Source organism: Balaenoptera musculus, chromosome 10 (assembly GCF_009873245.2).
Source record: "Balaenoptera musculus isolate JJ_BM4_2016_0621 chromosome 10, mBalMus1.pri.v3, whole genome shotgun sequence".
NCBI lineage: Eukaryota > Metazoa > Chordata > Mammalia > Artiodactyla > Balaenopteridae > Balaenoptera > Balaenoptera musculus.
The window spans coordinates 22,737,219-22,753,049 of record NC_045794.1 but is presented as its reverse complement, the minus strand read 5'-3'; the positions used below and the strand labels follow the sequence as shown (position 1 = coordinate 22,753,049).

The following is a 15,831-nucleotide window of genomic DNA, read 5'->3' as shown; positions in this document are numbered from 1 at the left end:
CTTCAAACAGTATTCTTGGTTGTACCCAACAGCTGAAGCAAAGGGTATACTGTCCTGTTATTACAAACAGGTTTAAAGCTGAATAAAAAGATTTAATCAAAATAAATTAAAATGTAAAACTGCCAATCTAGAAAATATTCATGACTAGACATTTCCAGAGAGCTTTAAGAATTAAGCTGGAAACTAATACGATTTCTGTCTCTCTAGATAAAACAACCGGAAGATTTGTCCTCTAATATCTAGGAGATTTAGATAAGCGTACTTCAAAATACAACAAGCAAAAGGGCAATTAAAGGAACCAATGCCTCGTACTGGCTAAAACACAAAAGGACAGCCATTCAAAATCTATCTAAGATGCTGCTCCAAGGGAGACATTAGCCTCCAATAATGCCTTGCCCTTCCTCTAAACTTCCAAGGGGAATAATCTAAAATTATATATAGGTAATAGTACGGCTTTCCTATTTATGTGGGAGTTACTATATCTCCATATCTCCCATCAATCCCACTACTATAGAACACCAGATTCTTCAGAGTAAAATTTTAAAGTTATATGTGGAAAAAAAAAATTAAAAAGAGAAAAAATATTTGTCTTACAGTAAAAATAACTGGTTGTAACAGATGGTGAAAGAAAATTAAAAAAACAAAGTCTAGAGAAAGTTATAAAAGATCTGAGAGAAGTAAAGTTTATCTTGATTTAATAGAACAAGTCAAGTATGAGGAACCTCTGACAGTCCTAGGTTCCAACCTAGGATATTGTTAAATGATACTGTTGGGACTACCATGAGAAGAATACCTCTTTATGCTTTGTAACAACATGACATCTACAAACAATAGACAGGATGCGTTTCCAAATAAAATGCACTAAAGTTCCTATATATGATCAGATAATAAGTGATCTAGACATGAGAATACGTATACTGTGTGTAATTCAATAAGTTGCTCTCTCCCCAGAAGCCATGCTCCCAGAATTCTCTGGGCAAAGGAATCTACAGAGCCCTGAATCTAGATGGAATCTTTCCAGATAATCATAAATCTTTCTTTTTGAAATACGAAAAAGTTGGGACTTCCCTGGTGGTCCAGCTGTTAAGACTCCGTGCTCCCAATGCAGGGGGCCCAGGTTCAATCCCTGGTCAGGGAACTAGATCCCGCAATGCCACAACTAAAGATCCCGCATGCTGCAACAAAGACCCCGTGTGCCACAACAAAGACCCTGCACAGCCAAATAAATAAGTAAATAAATAAATAAATAAATATTAAAAAAAAAAAGGAATATGAAAAAGTTAAGCTGCGTTCTGCGAGTATCAACTTGACAACATGGCACCAAAGACCCACTGCCTATTAAATCCTATGCTTTGATTCAGTAGCTAAGGCTCACCCTCCTTGCCTCAGAGCAATCACAGGCCTCAACTAAATTAGTCAAAGCATCTTCACAGTTTATACTAGGTCTTTTTATACCTAATGTTCCCATATGTAGTAAATCCCAACTGCTAAATGAAAGCACCCTAAATCATCTACTAGTGGAATAATTATGAAATGTTGTTACTTTCTCCGCTTCATATTACCATCTCCTGGTACAAAACTCTTACTCCAACAAACATACCTACTGGAAGAAAATCTTGTGACTGTGTTCCCATGATTCAAGGAGTGTCCAAGCCCAAAGCAAAGCTTTTGAACTCTATAGTACCAAATCCCGACTTTACTGTTTGTTAACGGGTTTTATATCAAACATGAAAAGTGACGTGCATCAGGCTTGATACATAACAGGCACTTCAGTCATGCTGATAAAATTCAATTTCTTACCAGAAGCCAAACTGATCAAATGACTTAACTGTGGCCTTCTAAGATACAGCAACTCGCTAAAATGAAAGAGTAAATACATACACTAATAGCTGAATTGTTTTTGGAATAATTCACTTCTTTAAGTGCTCCAAGGAAGTTCCTCAGATATCCTTTAAAAAACAACAAATACATTAACTACCTGATGGCTTGATGCTACCTAAAATAATAAGGTAGAGATGCACAGTAAAAAAAAAAGATTCTAAAGCTAGTATCGTATATTACAGATACTACCGAACTACTTTAAAGTACATAGTTATAAAAACATTACTTTTACTAAAAGTCCTATGCAAGGGTTTCACGTAAAACAATAAACTCATAAGAAATCCATGGAGAAGTCAAAGAGTCCATCGCAGACACACAAAATCTGGCCTGCCAAATTCCAGAAAGAAACATGGGATGATCAGGTTATAAAATCCATGAGTATAAGAGCGGACAGAATCAGGATGGCTACCTGATAGCACCAGACAAAACCTCGAATGAACACTAACTCATTCCAGTAGAAAAAGATTAGCCACAATAGTAAACACTGATGGGAAAATTGCTTGGATGGCAGAGGATATGGCCCAGTACACACCTTATTTGTAAATAAATGTATCTGGAAAAATTGTAAAGGTGAAGCGAGGACTAAAACCATTCCTAAAGGACGTTTTGAACATCTCCAAGTGGATTTCATAGGGTTGTCTCTCTCTATGGTTTAGGACTACATAACATTCCTAAATATACGAGCAATGTATTAATAATAGTATATTTATTTATGTTATGGATGGATTTTAAAAGTCCCCTACTGAAAAGCCGTAATACTCACAATGGTTAATATACTATTATATTCTGTGTCCTTCCAAGAATATTCTAACTTGTCAATCAGGTAAGATAGAGACATTTAACTGGATCAGTTATTCATGAATTTAAATTATGCAACACTTTGCCTCTTTCTCAGAAATCTTTCTGCTTGTATCATTCCCAGTCCTCAACAAACCCCAAACAGGATAAATCCAGGAAGGTCCAAGCTCAGACACATCATAATCAAATTTCTGAAAATGAAAGACAAAGAAAAAATCCTGAAAGCAGCCAGAGAAAAATAACATATTATTTACAGAGAACCAACATTTTGAATGACTATAGATTTTTCATCAGAAATCAAGAAGGCCAGTAAAAAAGTGCTAAAGAATGGAACTCTCAACCCGTAATTCTATATCCAGTGAAAATATCCTTCATATATGAAGGTAAAATAAAAATCATTCTCAGATGAAGAAAAAGAGAACCCATTTCTAGTAGATTTGTTCTAAAGGAAATTCTTCAGAGGGAAGCAAAATGATAGCAGAAGGAAACTTAGAGTATCAGGAATAAAGGAAGAGCAAGAGAAATCATAAATATCTTGATAAAAATAATAGACTATTCTCTTTTTGAGTGCTTTAAAATGTCTGATATTTGAAAACAAAAGCTATAACTTTTGTGATGGAATTTTCAATTTATGTAGATGTAATATATAACTACAACATAAAGGGGGAGGGTAAATGGACCTATACTATAATGTTTCAACATCTCACTTGAAATGATAAAATGTCAATTGTAAACAAACATATATATTGTAATACTAGAGAAATTCCTAAAAAAAGCAGTATGGAGATAAGAGTCAAAATCATAACAGATGGATTAAAATGAATTAAAAGTTTTAATAACCCAAAAGAAGGAGAAAAGGGGAAAGGAAGGAACAAAACACTGAGGGTACAAACAGAAAACAAATAAGATTGTGGATCTAATACAAACATATTAATAACTACACTAAATACAAATGTTCTAAACACATTAGAACATACAGTCTGATAATCTAACTCTTTAATTAGGATTTAAAACAGGACCCAATTATATGTTGTCTATACGAAACTCACTTCAAATATGATATAGGTAGGTTAAAAGTAAAAGGATGGAAAGAGACACACTATATAAACACCAATCAAAAGAAAGCCAGTGTACTAATAATAAGTACACAAAAAGGTGCTCAACATGATTAGCCATCAGGGAACTGCAAATCAAAACAACAAGATTCTACTTCATATCTACTAGGCTGGCTATAATAAAAAAGATAGTAAGTGTTGGCTAGGATGCAGAGAATTTGGAGCTTTCATGGACTGCTGGTTGGAATGTAAAATGGTGCAGCCACTTTGGAAACCAGTCTGGCAGTTCCTCAAAAGGTTAAACACATGATCTAGCAATTCTACTCCTAGGTACACACCAAGAAAATGAAAACATGTCCTTGCAAAAAATTGTACATGAATGTTCATAGCAACATTATTCATAATAGCTTCAAAGTAAAAATAGCCCAAATGTCCATCAACTGAAAAATGAATAAATAAAATGCGATACAGTGAATATTTTTTGACCCAAAACAAAGAGGAATGATGTACTGACATAAGCTACAAAATGGATGAAACTTGAAAAATTATGCTAAGTGAAAGAAGCCGGTCACAAAGGAGCACATGTTTTGATTCCATTTACATGAAATGTCCACAAGATGCACATTCATATAGGTAGAAAGTAGATGAGTGATTTGTCTAGGGTCAAAGGGAGAGGGGGAAGATAGGGGGAATGGGTAGTGACTTAATGGGCATAGCTTTTTGGAGTGAAGAAAATATTCTAAAATTGATTGTGGTGATGGTTGCACAAATCTGTGAATATACAAAAAACCCATCAAATTGTACACATTAAATGATGGAATATTATGGTATGTGAAATTGTATCTCAATAAAGGTATTATATTTAAAAAAAGAGCTGGTGGCTATATTAATACTAGATGAGGGACTTCCCTGGTGGCTCAATGGTTAAGAATCCACCTGCCAATGCAGGGGACACGGGTTCAAGCCCTGGTCCGAGAAGATCCCACATGCTGCGGAGCAACTAAGCCCATGCGCCACCACTACTGAGCCTGTGCTCTAGAGCCCGTGAGCCACAACTACTGAGCCTGCATGCCAGAACTACTGAAGCCTGCACACCTAGAGCCCGTGCTACACAACAAGAGAAGCCCGCGCACCACAATGAAAAGTAGCCCCCGCTCGCTGCAACTAGAGAAAACCCGCGCACTGCAACTAGAGAAAACCCGCGCACTGCAACTAGAGAAAACCCGCGCACAGCAACAAAGACCCAATGCAGCCAAAAATAAATAAATAAACAAATAAACTTATTAAAAAAATATACTAGATGAATTAGACTTCAGAGAAAAGAAAATTACCAGGGATAAAAGAGGGGCAATACACAGTTGATAAAAGGTCCAACTCACCAAGAACACATAAGAATCCTAAATGTATATGTACCTAACTAGAGAGCTTCAAAATCAAACAAAAACTGAAAAAAATAAATAGACATGTCTTCACTTACTGCTGAAATCTTCAACACTTCTTTCTCAGTAACTGATGGAACTAGTACACAGAAAATCAGCAACGATATAGAAGAAATGAACAAACTCCATCAACTAAGTAGACTGAATTGATATTTATAAAACACTATACCCAACAACAGCAGAATACACATTATTTTTAAGTACACATGGGACATTCACTGGGATAGAGTATATCCTGGATCAAAAAACAAACCTTAACTAATTTAAAAGAACTGCAGTCATACAAATTATGTTCTCTGAACATAATGGAATTAAACTGAAATAAATAACAAAGAGACAACAAGAAAATCTCTAAATATTTGGAAATTAAACAACACACATAAATAATCCATGAGACAAAAAGAAAGTCTTTTTGGAAATTAGAAAATATTTTGATCTAAATACAAGATATCAAAATTTTGGCATGCATGTAAAGCAGGAAATTTATACACTAAATGCTTATATAAGAAAACGAGAAAGATATCAAATCAATTATCTAAGCCTCAACCTTATGAAATAAGGAAAAGAAAAGCAAAATAAACACAAAGTAAACAGAAAGAAGGAAATAATAAAAGAGCAGAAATCAATGAAATTGAAAACAGGAAAACAACAGAAAAAAACCAATGAAACCAAAAACTAGTTCTTTGAAAAAGCAAAAAAAAGTTGATAAACCTCTAGCATAACTGACCAAGAAAAAAAAGAGAGAAGACATAAATTACCAATGTCAGGAATGAAAGAAGGGATATCACTGCAGACTCCTAATTCATTAATAGGATAAGTGGGGGGCTTCCCTGGTGGCGCAGGGGTTGAGAATCTGCCTGCCAATGCAGGGGACACGGGTTCGAGCCCTGGTCTGGGAAGATCCCACATGCCGCGGAGCAACTGGGCCCGTGAGCCACAACTACTGAGCCTGCGCGTCTGGAGCCTGTGCTCCGCAACAAGAGAGGCCGCGATAGTGAGAGGCCCGCGCACTGCGATGAAGGGTGGCTCCCACTCGCCGCAGCTGGAGAAAGCCCTCAGACAGAAACGAAGACCCAACACACCCAAAAATAAACATAATAAATAAATAATAAATAAAAATTAAAAAAAAAATAGGATAAGTGAATACAATAATAAATTTCATACACATGAATTGGATGAAATGGACTAATTCTTTAAAAACCACAAACTACATAAAGTCATACAAGATGCAACTATTAGTAATAATTATTATAGCTATAACTATTAAATACCTGTAACTATTCTATAGTCCTATAACTATTAAAAACATTGTATTCGTGGTTAAAAATCTTCTGCCAAAAATCTCTAGACTCAAATGGTTTCAATGGCAAATTCAACCAAATAGCCAAAATAATTTTGAAAACAAAATTGGAGAAATCACACTTCTAAATTTTAAGACTTACTATAAAGCTATAGCAGTCAAGATGGCATGGTATTGGCAGAGCCAGTCAGATAAAACAGAACAGGTCCAGAAATAAGCCCACAGAAACACGACCAACTGATTTTTGAAGAAGGTGTAAAGGCAAGTCAAAGGAGAAAGGATAGCCTTTTCAGCAAATGGTGCTGGGAGACTGGACATCTGCATGACAACAAATTAACTCTGAAGTAATTCTTACAATTTTCACAAAAATTAACTCCAAATGGACCACAGATCTAAATGTAAAATGAAAAATGGTAACACTTCTAGAAGAAAAAACAGGAGAAAATCTTTGTGACCTGGGGTTAAGCAAACACTTTTTAGACATGATACCAAAAGCTTGATTCAAAAAAGGAAAATTCAATAAACTGGACGTCATCAAAATTAGAAAGTTTTGCTCTGGGAAACACTGTTAAGATAGTCTGAAAAGACAAGCTATAGACTAGAAGAAGATACAAATCACATATCTGACACAGGACTTGTATTCAGAATACATAAAAACCTCTCAAAACTAACAACTAGGTAATAATCTAATTTTTAAAAATGAGCAAAAGACTTTAACACTTAACCAAAAAAATATATGGATGGCAAAAAAAGCACATGAAAAGATATTCAACATCATTAGCCATTAAAGAAAAGCAATTAAATCCATGATGAGCTCCACTATACCCCTATTAAAATGGATAAAATAGAAAGCATTGACATACCAAGTGCTGGCATGGAACTCTCACACAATGCTGGTGAGAATGCAAAATAACATAGTTATTTTGGAAAATGGTTTAGCAGTTTCTGAAAAGTTAAATGTATTCTACCATATGACCCAGGAATACCAATTCTGGGTATTTACTGTAGAGAAATGAGTGGATAAACAAACTGCAGTACACACAGTCCATACAATGAAATACTACTCAGCAATAATATGGAATGAAGCACTGATACAGGCAACAACGTAGATGAATCTCAAAAATATTATGCTGACTGAGTGAAAGAAGACAATCTCAAAAGGTTACATACTGCTTCCACTTACCTGGCACTGCCCAAAGGACAAAACCACAGCGGTAGATAAGAGGGTACATAAGAGATCAGTGGTTGTCAGGAGCTGGGAGTGGGAGTGGGAGTGGGAGTGGGCATGGGGGTGGGGGAGAAGGGTGTGGCACAAGAGAGCATTCTGAAATAATGGAGAGTTCTGTATCCTGATTGCGGTGGAATCTGTATACATGTTAAAATGAATAGAACTATATTGCAAAAAAGGGCATAATATGTTAATTTTAAAACTTAAAAAAAAATCATTATCTGTCCCCAAGGTTTTGCCTTTGTCTTTAATTCATCTGCTGTTTATCTGCATGCGTGGTATAAGGAAGATATCTAATTATATTTTCCTTTTCTCATGGGGACAACTAGTTGCCCCAGTTCCCATTTATTGGATCGTATGTTCTTCCCCCACTGAATTTTAATGCCACACCTGTTGTATGTTTTTTCAATAAATGTATGGGTATGTTTCTGAGCTCTCTATTCTACCTCTGGATCTATCATCTATCTTTACATCAATATGCTGCCTCAACTGTTACAGTTGTAAACTAACTCTTGCTATCTGATATGGCAAGTCATCTTTTCCTTCTTCAAAAGTGTGTTAGCCTTTTCTCCAACCTAATTCAATCTAAATGGACCTCTAGAGCACTCCAGAGTAAAATCAAACCGCTAGGTAATAATTTTAATTAATTCCAACTGTTGGTAGCTTTCTGAGCCTGAGTAGTACAACCTTATACTGAATCTTGCTCATTGGGATAACTGTTATTTCCATTTTATCAATGAGGAAATAGACTCAGGATTTCAAAGGTAAGGAGCTGACTGACAGCACCATGTAGCAAGGAAGGAGCCAAGCTAGTACCAGAAATAGAACTTCTGACCCCCAGTCTAGTGGATATTCATGAGCCAAGATGGCTCTCCAGGGCCCTGTTTGCTTTTACCTATATAAAGACTATCCTGGTCTCCTGGGTGGAAAAACAAAGCAAATTCCTTCACCCTACTCCACCAATGAGACTTCCAAAATATTATATAAATTGCATTTCAAACCAGCAATAGAAAATAAATGGAAGTGTAAATGAAGATGAAAAAATAACAAATTTTTAATACTTCTCTGCATAACCAATAAAAGCCTAGTACCTATTTTAACCAGCCATCACAGTTAATATGACTGTTAAAAACAAGAAAACAGGCCCCCAAATGCCATGTCACTTATGCTAAGCCCCATATCACCAAACCAAGACTTAACTTACAGTTTTGGCCTCTTCCAGAAATGGAACCTTAAATCCGTCGAACAGGAATCACTGTGAGGTAATTTGTCTGACAGACCCCTGCCATCCCCTAAAGGAAAGTGACCTTGTCCCAACCAATCTGCTTTTTGTTAGTATAACTTCCTTGTCCCTTCTCCTATCAAAGTCTTTCATTTTGTACAGCTCCTTGGAACTCCTTTCTGCTAGATGGGACGCAGCCTGATTCATGAGTCGTTGAACAAAGCCAATAAGATTTTTAAAGTTTACTCAGTTGAATTTTGTTCTTTAAGGAGACCAATTAGGCTTTCTGAAACTAGAATTAACATCCACTTTAAAAAACATTCTCTAGGTTGCATAATGAAATACTACTATCAAAATGAACTACATTTGAAATTCGTTTTGTAACTATAAAAACATACCTGTTCAGGGAAAGGAATTATAAATAGCAGGTAATTGAAAGCATACCTTTATTAGCATTTCAGAAAAACAGTGACACAAAGTTTCTATGAATCTGCATGTTCATTTCCTGTAAGTTTAAAATATTTTATAATAAGCATTTACTTTGCCACCTTTTTTGAAAAACATTGTGCTTTTCCCTCACTGTTTGGCTGGTAACTGGAGTGGGAGGAAGATTGTTTTCCACATTCTCTAACAAGTTTTAAATTTTAAAAGACTCCAGTTTAAAAAAAAAAGATATTCTCAATTGATCTATTTTTAGAGAGCATGTCTTAACTAGTCACACTTAACTAGTGTACTTACTTACATTATCTTCTATAGGTAGGTTCATATTACAGGTAAAATTTTTTAAAGCAGCTCCCCGCCCTCCACATGAGCCACATTCTCACCCACTTTACCACCCAAAGACATTCGCAGTCAGACTCCTGGCAGAGGGTTCAGAACATTGTGCTGCTGATAAAAGAGAAACCACCACCCACCCGAGACAGAAACTGCCAGCTGTTCGTTCGTTTTAGATTTTGGTTAAGAAAAATTTAAAGAAATTCAAACCACTCTTCTTTCTCCTTTATCCACAAATCCATTACCCTATAGCTGGAACTACACAGAAATACTGTGACCGCTGACATACCACAGATGTGTCTATCAATGTCAACAATCTAGTTTAAAAATTTTTATTGTTCAGGCAGGTGCCTCTAAAGTTAATTAGTAGATAATATTAACTGACACATATGGAAATATAAAAATAAAAAGTCCTGGTTATGGCTTTCTTAGAAACTTATAAAGAGATCAAGAAAGAAAACATGTAAATTATAAATTACGTATTTTTAAAAAGCATCTTATACAGACATAGCACTGTATGTGAAAGCACAAAAAATTTTCACTGTCCTTGAAAATGATGGAATGAACACGTTTGGACTTTTATGAAGCTGCTTTATGAAGAAAATGAATTTTTAAAGTTAGAAGAAACAGTTTGAAAGTAAGGACACAGGAGAATTTTTTTTTTTAATTATACGTTACCTTGGAATTGTGGCTAAATATAAGTTGCATACACCAGTATGTTCAAACAGGTATGACAATTCAAGAAGGACCTAACTTAATCTAAACCAGTTATTTCTAACCTATGGGCAAGGAATCATTGGAAGGGTTGCACGGATGTACATATACCAAGCATGGTCTGTAGTCTAAATATTTCTCTCACATATATAGCCCACTATTTTTAATAGAGACTAGTAATAATAAAATACAAACGCATTTAAAAGCATAATAGTCTTTTTGCCACTATGCACAATCTCAACTAACAGATACTAAACGTACAATTACTTGTGTGTTGGTGGTACAGGGTGCCTCATATTCAAAACAGGTCAAGGTTCTTTAAGCTAATATACAAGGTTCCTCTGGCTCTAAAATTCTACACTTTTAAGGATGCTAAGGACTCCTACTCCTATGGTGAATCTTCAGAACTATAACGCCTGCTATGTGCCAAGCACTGGTCTAACTTTTGTTACAAAGATGAATAAGACGTGATCCCAGGCTCAAGCTCAAATTGGCACAAGAGACAGATAGTTGAACAACTAATGTTATACAACCTAAAAAATACCGCAGAAGTACCATTTCAAGTGCTTTGGGAACACAATGGTACTATCAATGTCATCTGTGGGAGCCTGAGAAGACAATGGTCTATGAATTGGATCTTGAAAGTTGGTTTAAAAAAAAAAAGGAAGAGTAAGCATTCAAGACAGATGGTACAGCACATACAAAGGCACAAAGTTGTGAAAGTGCTTGCATGTTTGGTGAAACATCCAGCAGTCTGGCATGACTGGGTATTGAAGTATTTGGAGGAGAGGCAAAATAAGACGAAAGAGGTAGAATGGATTGGAACAGACAGTATAAGGTCCTAAGTGATATGCTTAACAATTAGGACTGAATTCTGTCAGCAATACGGTTATTCAAAAAGCTTAAAGAGAGTATCGATATGAACAGATTTGTATTTCAGAATGGTAACTCTAGGGAAGGATGATGGCGGGGAAATCATCTGGTGAAAGAAAAAGAAAAAGCATCGTGCAGTGCAAGTGGAAATACACAGTCAAGGATGAGCCTTAGGTTCTTAGTTTGGACAGCAGGATGGACACCGGTACCATTATCTGAGATGGGATACATAAAAAAGGCAGGAAGAAAACCAAGAAGAGAGTAGGATTCTTCAGAGGGCAGTTTCCAGACAGTATGGTTATCCATGAAGAGTACTAGGAAAAGAGTAATATTTCTTGGAGGGCAGTTTCAAGAAAGAGGGAATGGTTCTCCATGTCATATGCAAAGAGGTAAATTGAAAACTGAAAAGGACCCCTTTTGCATCCCTGCCGACCACCTCCCAACCCCACCCCGCAAACGGTGAGTTCCCAGGTGGGTTAGGCAGGAAGAAAACAGAGAGGGAAGGTGTGTCCACAGGGTTAGGGCCAAGGCTTTTCATCGAACTTGCCGCACCTCAGTTCCGGAAAGAGGTGCTCAGAGCTGAACAAGGAGAGGAAGTACCGCGCCCAGGAACTGGCAACCGGTAGTTCAAGAGATGGTGCAAAGCACCATCGGGGAAGGAAGCTTCCGACTCCCTATGCCCGCTCTGGTCCCTGGATTGATTCCACTTACTCTGGTCTCAATCCCTCGCAGCCGTCAGCTGTGGCGGTTAGGACTCAAAGCCTCGGCCAACGGGGACCTATGCACCCAGGGGAAGAGACTCCTCTTGCCTGTTCAGCTTCTTCAGCGAGGCAGTACAGGGGCGTCCCGGGGGAATCAGAGGGGCTCAGCCCCATCACTGGCCAAGCGAAAACCTCCGTTCACCGCCTCCGACCAGCGCTCTCAGAACACTTTAACCTCGCGAGATTTCCTTCCTCGCGTAACCGTGGGGGCAGAGCCCAGAGATTTTTTTTGAGGCCTCTACCTGACATGCGCGAGAGGTAGGGGCGGGCCTCCCCACTAATCCACACTCAAGCTTTCTCTCGGCCTCTCGCAAAGTCTCGCGAATTTTGCTAGGGGAAACGGGCCTGGGTGGAGAGACGGAGAAGGGGAGATCTGGTGGGCGGGTCTTGCGCTTAGGGGACCGTAGCACCGTTAGCCGGTGCTGTGGTTGGTACTTCGCTGTTGGGGAGGCTCTTAGGTCGCCCGGATCAATTTTCCCAATGGGTGACTGGGAAAATTAGGGGGTAGAAAATCTTGAGGGTCGGAGGCATTTTTTTCTTGGCTCCGCCCTCTTCCTGTTAGAGACCTGGGCGTCTGGCCCGCAGAGGGGGAAGGGCAGCGTGGCGGGGCTGCCGAAGAGTGCTTTGCGCACGCGCCAGTCCGAGTGTGTGAGTGTTTGTGTTCACGCGCAGGCGCGCGCGCTCCTGCATTTAGGAAGCCTGGGAAGGACCGGTGTGTTAGGAGATGAGCGGGGAAAGCGTAGTCCCCTGTCTTTGGTACCAGACACTCCTGACTGTGCGCTGACCCTCCCCACCCAGCCAGCAGCCTTTTCCAGAGAGGCTGTGGTGCATAGCCTCTGTTCGTTTTCACTGCAGGACCAGGCACGAAAGTAAGCGAACCTCGATCCTGAGGTCTTCCTTATCCACTCACCTTGTACTTTCCACCCCCCACTTTCCAGCAGAGTGTGTCTAGGTTTCTCAAAGAAGAGTTTTGCATGAAGGGGAAATGCATTTGAAAGCAGGAGAAGAAAATAGCTGGATTGTAAAAAGTCGGTTCGTTTTAATGAACACTTCTGCTGTGTTTACCCTGTGCTTTTCGAATGTGGATTGTCTATTCAGTATAAGATTTTATTAGCGAAGCAAGGGAGTTCTTATAAGAAGAAGTTTCCAAAGTTCCTCCTTCCCACCATGTGATGGTAGCACCTAAGTTTTTCTGTTCTACATGATGAATTACCGTGGTGTTTCAGAAGCTAAGGTGGAGAGTGTGAATTTGAGGTCCTTATCCTAATGCGAAGACCAGATATGCAGTTATCTTAGGAGATGTTTGTTATGTTTTGAGCTTCCCTTTTGTTGTCACTCTTTCCAGTTCATTCTTTCTCCCCAATCCCCACCCTTTTTCAGAAGTCTTAGAGATTTTTTTGGAGGGAAGCCCCCAAATGCTGCCTTATATTACTTTAGGGGTTTATATTTGATTGATGTCAATTAGCAAGGATCATCAAAAGTGTGTTTGAAGAGTGTTTGTCGTTTATTTTGTTTGGTATTATGTAAGGGAAACAAGTACGATTATTTGTAAAAATGTTTTCTTCTGGCAAATTTAAGTTCATTCCAAAGGCAAGAAATATCTGCATGTATTGTAATCTGCCTGTGTCTGGTAGAATGACAGGTGAATATGGTGTAGCTCATCCCTTGAATTGCTACTTTCTGGTCATGACCTCATTAAATCTTGTCCTTTGTTCGATAAATTTTTTTGACTACTGATTATTCATGTTCCCTATCAAATCTTGAGGAGAAGACGCATTCGTTAGAAATAATTTAAGATATTAAATGTTATGTATAAGATGTTTGGCTAATATATTTTATCCCTTACAGGTTAAAACAAAATGAAGATTTTTTCTGAATCTCATAAAACAGTATTTGTTGTGGATCACTGCCCTTACATGGCAGAATCATGCAGACAGCATGTCGAGTTTGATATGCTGGTGAAGAATAGGACCCAAGGAATCATCCCTTTGGCCCCTATATCTAAATCATTGTGGACTTGCTCAGTAGAATCTTCCATGGAATATTGTAGAATAATGTATGATATATTTCCTTTCAAAAAGCTGGTGAGTGTGAAGTACAAGGAAAATCATGATTTGGGGGATGTACTTGACTGCTTTTTACACTTTTTATGTATGACTTTGCTTTAGATTTGACTTACAACTGTTTATTTGCCACTTTAAAAGTGTAGTATATAGAACTCCCCTTTGGGGTTAATATGTGTATTTAATTGGGGCCGCTAACAATTATGGAGCACTTACATGTGCTTCATATTAACTCCTTTAACTCTTACAGCAGTCCTATGAGGTAGCTACTGTAATTACTGGGACAATATTCAAAGTGTATAAAAACCAGAATGGAACAGACACTGACCACTGAGAACTGTTGCCAGCCTAAGCAGAAGGGATGTTGGCTGAAAGCACTTTGTCAGAATGTGTTGGTATGTTCCATCTGAATATCAGCCTTGTTTATTACTGCCTTGTTGGAGACGCAGAAACGGAGGTAAAGAGAAGCAATTTGCCCTGAGTCATGTAGCTAGTTAGAGGAAGAACCAGAATTTGAACGTGGCTGCTTACAGTTTTAGTGAAAGTGTCCTAAATTGCTGCAGGATTTGGCCATATTGTAAAGAATGCTCTTAAGAATGCTAAGGGGAAATTGTTTTTATCAGTAAGAAGAGAAGTTGAAGATTGATAGAAATTCCAAGTGTGAAAATTATCTTCAGTTTTCAGAATCTCAACTGTTTTATTTTGGGAAAGTCATTTGGTTAAGCCACAAGTGGATGCTTTGCTTTCTGTCTCATTTGGAGCAGCGTAGGCTGGGACCTAGCCTGTTCATAGACCGGCACAGGCACAGCAGTAACCGTAAGGCTGAACACAGAGAGGCTAATATATATTATACATTCAGATATGTTCCAAATTAAAATATAAATTGTTTTAGTCCCTCTGTAAATTGTGTATCATGTAAGGTAAAAAAGTATATATGAGAGGAAGCATAATGTAGTGATTTAACGCACAGGTTTCGGTTCAGGTCTTGGCATCATTAAGCTACCAGCAGTGTGACCTTGATCATTTTGCTTCATCTCTCCAAGCCTCAGTTTCCTCCCATGTAAGCATACCACCTCCTTCCTATGATTGTTGTAAGATTTCAATGAGGTAATGTGAGTAAAGTGGCCAGTAAAATATGTTCCTGTCAGGTAAGTCTTAGGAGAAAAGGCTGCTTATCAAACTTACTGGGGAAGCAAAATGAGTATTACATGGATAATAGGAAGAAAGATCATGAATTAGATCATGTAGTCCAGGGGAAAGAAGTAATCTCACCCTCCTCCCAAAAGGGAACATAGCCATCATTTGATATATTTTCTAATGTATCCTTACTGTTACCATCTTACCTGATACTATTCTTTGTTTGCATTTTACTTAAAAAAATTTTTTTTTAAGAAATTTGACAGATACAGTGGAAGAATTAGGATGCTTTTTATTTATTTATTTATTTATTTATTTATTTATTTATTTATGGCTGCATTGGGTCTTTGCTGCGCACGGGCTTTCTCTAGTTGTGGCGAGCAGGGGCTACTCTTTGTTGCCGTGCGCGAGCTTCTCATTGCGGTGGCTTCTCTTGTTGCGAAGCATGGGCTCTAGGCACGCGGGCTTCAGTAGTTGTGGCACAAAGGCTCAGTAGTTGTGGCGCACGGGCTCAGTTGCTCAGCAGCATGTGGGGTCTTCCCGTACCAGGAATCGAACCCTTGTCCCCTGCACTGGCAGGCGGATT

General features: G+C 38.1%; 2 protein-coding genes across 8 annotated transcripts in view; one reads left to right on the top strand and one right to left on the bottom strand.

The window, feature by feature from the left end:
- Positions 1–12,212, bottom strand: part of FGFR1OP2 (FGFR1 oncogene partner 2) — a 32,417-nt gene extending 20,205 nt beyond the window's left edge. For 2 of the 5 annotated variants that reach the window (XR_005021574.1, XM_036866967.1), the window contains exon 1: positions 11,996–12,206. The gene's annotated coding sequence lies outside the window, so the exon portion shown is untranslated. Of the gene's footprint in view, positions 1–11,836; positions 11,894–11,995 lie in introns of those variants that run through there. The other 3 variants (XM_036866964.1, XM_036866965.1, XM_036866966.1) reach the window with 3 other exon arrangements.
- A 199-nt stretch (positions 12,213–12,411) lies between these two features.
- Positions 12,412–15,831, top strand: part of INTS13 (integrator complex subunit 13) — a 32,994-nt gene continuing 29,574 nt past the window's right edge. For 2 of the 3 annotated variants that reach the window (XM_036867423.1, XM_036867421.1), the window contains exons 1-2: positions 12,412–12,914; positions 13,894–14,129. In XM_036867423.1, the coding sequence (XP_036723318.1) occupies positions 13,905–14,129 (225 nt within the window). In that variant the 5' untranslated portion in view covers positions 12,412–12,914; positions 13,894–13,904. The remainder of the gene's footprint in view (positions 12,915–13,893; positions 14,130–15,831) is intronic. The other variant, XM_036867422.1, reaches the window with a different exon arrangement.